At 35.2% G+C, this 8,565-nt stretch overlaps 1 protein-coding gene across 1 annotated transcript; it reads left to right on the top strand.

Moving 5' to 3' along the window:
* Nucleotides 1–5,510: 5,510 nt before the first annotated feature.
* On the top strand, nt 5,511–6,455 carry LOC103581602 (olfactory receptor 5D14-like). Its single transcript, XM_008563394.1, has one exon. It carries the CDS (start codon nt 5,511–5,513, stop codon nt 6,453–6,455), a length of 945 nt encoding a protein of 314 aa, XP_008561616.1.
* Nucleotides 6,456–8,565: the final 2,110 nt, after the last annotated feature.

The following is an 8,565-nucleotide window of genomic DNA, read 5'->3' as shown; positions in this document are numbered from 1 at the left end:
GTGCTTTGAGGTCTGATCCATAAAATCTTTGCCCAAATCAATATCCTCAAGAATTTGCCATAAGTTTTATTCTAGTTGTGTAACAGTTACAGGTTTTAATTTTAAGTTTTTAATCTATTTGGTGTCAATTTCTGTATATGGTGAGAGATGTGGGCCTAATTTCATTCTTCTGTTTATGAATCTCCTGTTTTTCCAGGATCATGTATTGAAGAGACTGTCTTTTCCTCAATGTATATTTTCTCTGCCTTTGTCAAAAATCAAATGACTTCAAATTTGTGGATTTATTTCTGTGTTCTTTTTTTCTGTTCTGTTACTCTATGTGTTTGTTTTTATGCCAGTACAATGCTGTGTTAGTTACTATGTTTTGTAGTTTATTTTCAGGTTAGATAGTGTGATGCCACCAGTTTTACTCTTTCCTCTCAGGATTGCTTTGGCTATTTGGAGTCTTTTGTGGTTCCCTCCAATACAAACTTCAGCATGTTTCTACTGTATTTCTGTGAAGACTGTCGTTGACATTTTGGTAGATACTGAGTTGAATCTGTAGATTGCTCATTTCAACTTTATTAATTCTTTCAATCCATGAACATGAGATGTCTTTCCAAGTTTTTTTGTCCTCTTCTCTTTCTTTGATCAGTATTTTATAGTTTTCCTTGTGGAATCTTTCAACTTCTTGGCTAAATTTATTCCATGGTGTTTTAGTTTTTGTGGCTATTTTAAATAGGGTTTTTTCTTGATTTCTTTTTCAGCTAGTTTCTTTTTAGTGTACAGAAATGCTGTTGACTTTTGTATGTTTATTTTGTACCCTACAACTTTACTGAATTCTTTTACCAGTTTTAAAGGTTTTTGGTGGATTCTTCAGAATTTTCTCTATATAAGACCATATCACCTGCAAACAGGGACAAATTGATTATCTTCTTTCTAATCCAGATGCCCTTTATTTTATTCCCTGGCCTAATGGGTCCGGCTAGAACTTCTGGTTTTATGTTGAATGAGTGATGAATACTGGCATATGTGACTTGGTCCAGTTCTTAAAGAAAACATATTCAAGTTTTCCATATTCAGTATAATATATGCTGTGGGGTGTTAATTATAGTCATTACTGTTTTGAGGTATGTTCCTTGTATGCCTAATTTGTTGAGAGTTTTTTGTCATGAAGTATTGTCAATTTTTTTCAAATGCTTTTCCTGCTTTTTCTGATATGATCAAATGGGTTTTGTTTTTCATTCTGTTGATGTGATGCATCACGTATCATGGTTATTAATTTGCATGGGTTGACCTATCCCTGAATAAATCTTACTAGATCATGGTGTGTGCTGTTGGATTTGAATTCTACTACTGTGTTAAGGGGTTTTCATCTATGCTTATCAGGAATATTTGCTTACAGTTTTCTTTTCTTTTCTTTTCTTTTTTTGCATTTTACATTTTCAAAATTTGTTTCAATAATTTTCTAAAATTTTCTTCTTAATTTCTTCATTAACTCATTAGCATATTTTTCAATTTCCATATATTTGTGCAGTTTTTAATGATCCTCTTATTATTGATTTCTACTTTTACTTCATTGTGGTGTTCTGAAAAGATACTTGTGATATGATTTTGAATGTTCAAAATTTGGTGAGGCCTGTCTTGTGGCCAAACATATTATTTGCCCTCAAGAATGTTGCACATGCTCAGACGAAGAATGTGTATTCTGTAATTTTAAGATGAAATGTTCTATAAATGTCTGCTATGTCCATTTCATGAAAAAATTGGTATAAGACCTTGTTTGTTGATTTTCTAACTAACTAATCTCTCTAATGCTGAGAATGGGGTGTTGAATTTCCCAACTATTTTCTATTGGGGAGTTCTCTCTCTTCCTTTACAGAAAATAAAATGTGCCATATATATATCTGACTGTTCCAGTTTTGCTTGCATATATATGTATTATTGTTAAATCCTCTTGTTGAATTAATCCTTTTGTCATTACATAATGAAAGCATCTGTCTGTCTATACATTTCTTTCTGTAGACTTTTTTTTTAACCTAATACAAGTATAACTAATACTGCTCATTTTTGGAGTTTGTTCCCATGGAATATGTTTTTCCATCCCTTCACTTTGAATCTTTGTGTGTCTTTACAGGTGAGATGAGTTTCTTGTAGGGATTATGTAGGTGGGTATTATTTTTTTAATCCATTCTGCAAGTGTTCATGTTTTCATTAGAGAATTTAAACCATTTATATTTAAGGTTATGATTGATATGTAAGGATTACTCCTGTCATTTTGTTTATTGTTTTCTGGTAGTTTTTGTATATCTTTAGTTCCTTTCTTCTTCTCTTGTTTATCTTTGTGGTAGGGTAGTTTTCTACAGTGAAAAGTTTGGATTAATTTTTCTTTCTCATTTGTGTATGTGCTCTATGAGTGAATTTTATGCTTTTGTGTGTTATCATTCTGTGGACATGAGGTGGGTGGCTCCCAAGCCCTGAACAGTGTATGTTTGTTGATGAGCATGGTCCTGGGGGAAGCCCAATCACTGCACTGGTACACCTGCACCTTGGGTATGTGGTGGTGCTGTGTTGACTCCTGTGCAAGCATCATGATTGTATCATTGGGTTGGGATGGGCTCATGGCTTTGCAGGCTTCTGGTGGGTATAGTATAATAATGGAGATGCATGGGGTTATTGGGTCCCAGGGCAGGAGGCTGTCTCAAAGTAGATACCCTCTCAAAATGATGCTATGATTTAACATTCTGGGTCCAGGTGTTTGTGTGGGACCTGATGTGAGTTCCCTATCTCATACAATAACAGTGCTAATTGAGCTCATTCATGTTGATGCAATGACTTAGCAATTCTGTCAATATTAAAGCTTCCAAGATGATACCATTTGTTTCTTAGGTGACTTGGTGCTGACTGTCACCTGGGGTGATTCAATATTTTCCCAAGAATTCTCTCATTCTCCAGTAGGGTACAATGTCTTCCTTGTGTGCTGATCTCAGAGCAACATTTGAAGAGAGTAAAAGTAAAAGCCATAAATCATCTTAGTGCCTCAACTCTAGAATCCACACATCACTTCTACCATATTTTCTAGGTCAAGCAAGTCACAATTCCAACTTAATGGATCCAACACTGCACCGCTCCTGAAAGCATCACTCCCTCGGGAGACAAGACTTCTAAAGTACTAGAGCTCATGGTTTCACTATGGTAAGCAAAGATTTAGTCAGTGCACCACTAAGGAAAGGTGACAGGTAGAAGAGTCACTCCCATTTGTAGTTTATACCCATACATCCTTGGACTCATAAAAATAATCAATGGAGAAACAGTTCTACATATTTGTTGCAGAATTAGAGCATATAACACCTCCTGGAGGTTATTACTCCATCCATGTAAAGTATTGCCACAGAGACCATGTTATAAGTTTCAAAATGTTATCCCAATATTCCAAGCATACTTTTTGAATTTCTAATATTGGAAGAATTTTTGTTCACCTTATTACCGGGATTCCCCAGAGCAGGATTATAGTGCTACAGCTAGACACTATTTGGTGGGGCCATCAAATAATGGAAAACAATCTGAAAATGAGGTCTCAGTGCTTTCATCTCATATTTAAGTTGTTTTAGGAAATATCCCATGAGGCTACAAGATCAGGCTGAGAAGCATGAAACAATATAAAAAGAGAATGAACCATGGGCATTTGTAATTACTCATAAGATTTATTTGTGTCTTCAGGAATAACAGTGCTGGTGACTGCTGTGCATGCCAAATTTTATAGATTCATAGAATAGATAATACCCTGTTCATTATGGGAAGTGTAGGTTGCATGATAACTTAGTGGCTTATTTTCAATGATCCAGTTTCTACTGAGGTCCATTTAAAAGTGAGAAACTTTTCTCAGTTGGTGAAGAGTTCTCTGCAGAGGAAGTTATTTACTTGCTTTAAAATCCTAAAGGTCTGATCTGTAATTCAAAGTAGGGGCATAATGTAAGTTCTGAACAAACTATATTTGCAAATACTTTTCAAGACCAATCATAAGTGTTGGGTCATATGTCCCTAATAGCACAGTTGCATGGCAGACAGGACTTTTATATAGATTTCACTTGTCTTGGACCCCAATCAAAAAGGACATTTATGTGGGAAATTCTGCAAATATGTAAGTGGCTTAAAACTACTATATATAACCTCCAAAATTCAAAGAGGATCACTAAATTTCAGAATAGACAAGGCAGTATTTGATTTTTATTCTAGTTTTATTAATTGCAGAGGGCATTTTAATTATGTGCAGACAAAGCACAATAGTCAACATTATGCAACATTTTTTCTGTGTAATTTCAAGGGGAGTCTAGTTATTATACATGTACAAGAGACCTAACATTTGCCTTAATTACCTGTTTTGGTGCCTCTGAAGAATTAGTTGCTTGTGAATCTCCAGAGCTTGACTCCCCAGGGCTATAGACTTAGATGTAAAACAGTTGGTGCTCCTGTTATACTGAGTTAACAGAGAACCAGCAGCGTGGTGGCCTGTTTCTCTGTAACAGGTAAGTTTATTCAGGTTTTCTATGAGATATACAATAGTGTTTTCCTGATATGGTCCTTGAATTATTTTTTACTGTTATATCATTGTAAATGTCATCCAATTCTGAACCTAATTGAAGAAAGAAGTTAACACTCATGGAAATACTTGGATTCAAGCCCACTGGCAACCATTTCATAAAGAACAGCGTACGTTTGCTACCTGGAAATGGACATTTACTCATATTGTCTTTACATGCACTTTACATTGTTAAATAAACTATTACCAGAATGAAAACTAGTTAGTCTTGAGAGATATCTTACCTTATATGTCTTTGGACCCTTACAAGATATCTATATGATTCTGTATTGTAGTAAAATCTATCCCTTAGACCATAATCCCTAAAAAGGTGCCCTGTCCACTCAGGTCAAAAGTAAGCCATGTCCTCCTCAAACCCTCAGCCACTAAGACATTCTATGAGAAAAGGGTCTTTTTCTTTTTTTTTTCTTTTACAGAATAAAAGTTGGTAAAATGGGATTGCTATGCCTTTTTCGATATTTCTCTTATAATGTATTTTATGCTTACAATTGAAACATGTTATCTTAAACATTTTAGTTGATTTGTGTAATCAGTATATAGGCAAAATCCAGTAGCAATGTTGTTCTCTGAGTTGAATATTTCACACTATTTTTCAGATAATCTTCACTAGTGTATGTATTTATGCACACACTGTGTATCAGTTATGTTCATGCTATGACACTAGCTAATGTATGGAAGTACACACTGCAATGTAATAAGTATTTTTAATAGAAAGAGAGTGCAATGGAAATGCAAAGACATTTCAAAGACTCAACACTGTTAGGTATGCATGAGGCAAGTTCTTCATGGAGAAAACTAAGACCGATATTCTTCCTTCTCATTTACTTTCCTGTACCATACAAAGTCATGACATAAATTTCATGCATCCCTATAAATCTTCTCTTTGGCAGGGACAACTCTTTGCAAACACACCATTGCATTAAAAAGAATTATGGTGAGGGCAGCAAGGAATATGAGTGTGGAGACGACCTTTGCCCTCTTAGGTTTCACAGATTACCCAGAACTTCAGATTCCTCTCTTCCTTGTGTTTCTGATCATGTATGTTATCACTGTGGTAGAAAACGTTGGAATGATAGTCGTAATCAAAATTGACCCCAAGTACCACACCCCCATGTACTTCTTCCTCAGTCATCTTTCTTTTGTTGATTTCTGTTACTCTTCCATCATCACTCCCAAGCTGCTTGAGAACCTGGTCATGGCGGATCAGAGCATCTTCTACCTGAGCTGCATGTTGCAGTATTTCCTCTCCTGCACAGCTGTAGTGACCGAGTCCTTCCTGCTGGTGGTAATGGCCTATGATCGCTTCGTGGCCATCTGTAATCCTCTGCTTTACACAGTTGCCATGCCACAGAGGCTCTGTGACCTTCTGGTGGCAGGGTCATATCTTTGGGGTATGACTGGCCCCTTGGTACTCCTTTGCTATGCTCTCCATCTAAACTTTTCTGGACACAATGTGATCAACCACTTTTTCTGTAAGTACACTGCTCTCATCGCTGTGTCCAGCTCTGATGTTCACATCCCCCACCTGCTGCTTTTTGCCTTTGCCACCTTAAATGAGGTGAGTACACTGCTGGTCATCCTCACATCCTATGTTTTCATTCTCATGACTGTACTAAAAATCCTTTCTGCCAGTGGACGTCACAAAGCCTTCTCCACCTGTGCCTCCCACCTGACCATCATCACCATCTTCCACGGGACCATCCTTTCCCTTTACTGCATGCCCAATTCCAAAAACTCTCAACAAATGGTCAAAGTGGCCTCCATATTTTATACAGTCGTCAATCCCATGCTGAACCCTCTGATCTACAGTCTAAGGAATAAAGATGTGAAGGATGCCTTTAGGAAATTAATGGACAGAAAAGTCCCATTTCATTGATCCAATTTCCAGAGATGTTTCAGTCTTAATGAACAACTGGACCAGAGTCTAAACTGTTTCTAAAACTTACAGATGTATTTTTATGAGGTTTTCATACATGATTGAGTTGCATGAGATTTAAATCCCTTGAAGTTCTCAAGGAAGACAATTCTGAGATGAATTCCACAAGATTTGCATCCATTAAATATTATTTTCTCCAGTTCTTAAACACAAACACAAAAATATTACAAAGCACAATAGGTTACTCGATGTGGAGAATAAATGACTGAGAGAATGCTGTTATTTCTAAATTGAACGGATTTTCTGATCTAATTTGTGTACAAATTAGTACCTTGCCTTTAAAGTTGTTTTTGTTGTGTGTCACTGAAGCACTGTGTCTTTGTTGTCAGAAACAGGTGGATATGCTATGCAATGAAAGGGCTGTAATTATTTTCTGACGTCTGCATCTCTTATCTTTTGTGATTTCTATAAGTAGAAAGCCTTGCACTTGAAACAGCTCATGTCGAGAAGTAATTAAGACAAGTATAATTATATCTGCTACACATATGATGACAGAGATGTTAGAAGAGATAGCCTGGAAATGACTAAAATGACTGATTTAAGACAGACTTAACTCTTTTCATTCCAAATCTAGTGCATTTTCTCCACAATGCTGCTGCAGAAATAAGTATGAGAGGTCATAAAGATCAATTTTGTCTCCAGAAAGGACAGTTCCTGGAGTCATTTCAATATCCCTACATCGTGCTTTTATATTACTACTCAACACTTGGATTCCCAGTATTATCAGGTCTCTACCCCTCTCCAAGTTGTCTTCGAGTCTAATTCATACAGAATGTATGTGGATACTGTGGAAAAAGATTTCAAAACTTCTTTATTAATGTTTATGTAAATGACTAAACAAACACAAATATCTGGTAACAAACACCCCAGAAATTAAAGCAAAAATTGAGTAAGAATCTAACCATACAGAATGTAAAAAAAAAAAAAAAAAAAAAAAGTTTCTGTTATTAAAATGTGTCATATAGGGACAAACAGATAACCACATATGAAAAAAATTAAAAAATATGTATTTGTTTTTTCATACAGCAAAACACTGTTCTAAAAGCAGGTTTAAATTAAGGTTACATGACTATTAAAAAAAACTATACTAGTATGATATAATCCAGAAATAAACAAATGAACAATAAGAGAGATAGAGAGAAAGAAAGAAACAAAAATCACAGTGGTACATTGAACTTCTAGAAAACTAGAAGTGGAAAAGGGAAGGGAGAGACAGAGGCAGGGGGGCTAATGAGGAACCGATCAAAAGATACAAAGAATGATTGTGCGTTGTAATGATGAATAAGTTAACTATACTGATCTAACCACCACACATTTTGCACAATTATTGAAAATCAATGTTATACCACACATGTATGTATAATAAAAAATAATTAAACAAAACGTTTTTGCAAAAACTACAGATAAGAAGTTAAAATGGCAAATGAAAAACTGAGGAATAGTTCTGGCTTTTGTCACATATAGTAGAGGTGAAAATGACAGTACTATAGAAAAATATGCATGTGATATAATTACATATGCTAGTTAATGGAATATCAATAGCCTGAAACATCTGAAGAGTTGTTCAGCCTGACCCCGAAGAGCAGAAACAGTAATTACAACTGCTTTGAACTATCATTTCTCATCCTTTGGTGTGGCAGAAATCTAAAAGTTTATTACACATCGTGTAAGTGAAGCTGTGGGTAAACAGCATTTTTATACATTTTGAGCAGGAATATAACAAGTTATAATACCTATCGCAGGAGATTAGGACTACTAGTGACATTACATATCATATTTATCCTCATTCAAAGCATTCACAGTTCTAGGAATCTACCTCAAAGGTATAGTAGCAAAAATATGAAAAAAAACAACAGAACCATAAGAATTATTTATAATAACAACAGAGTGTTTAAAGTGTAATATGAAGGTGATTGAATAAAAACATGGAAGTATACAACTGCAAAAAATAGAAAAAGGAAGGAACTTATAAATTGCTACAGATTGTCTCCCAGAATATTCTTAAATGAATAAAGACAAGACTTAGAAAATATTTTTATAGTATGATAAA

Source organism: Galeopterus variegatus, unplaced genomic scaffold, assembly GCF_000696425.1.
Source record: "Galeopterus variegatus unplaced genomic scaffold, G_variegatus-3.0.2 Scaffold13445, whole genome shotgun sequence".
NCBI lineage: Eukaryota > Metazoa > Chordata > Mammalia > Dermoptera > Cynocephalidae > Galeopterus > Galeopterus variegatus.
This window is presented reverse-complemented; position numbering and strand designations above follow the sequence as displayed.

Excerpts from the sequence above, each read along its gene's own strand:
- LOC103581602 (XM_008563394.1), top strand. The coding sequence starts at position 5,511 with ATGGTGAGGGCAGCAAGGAATATGAGTGTGGAGACGACCTTTGCCCTC.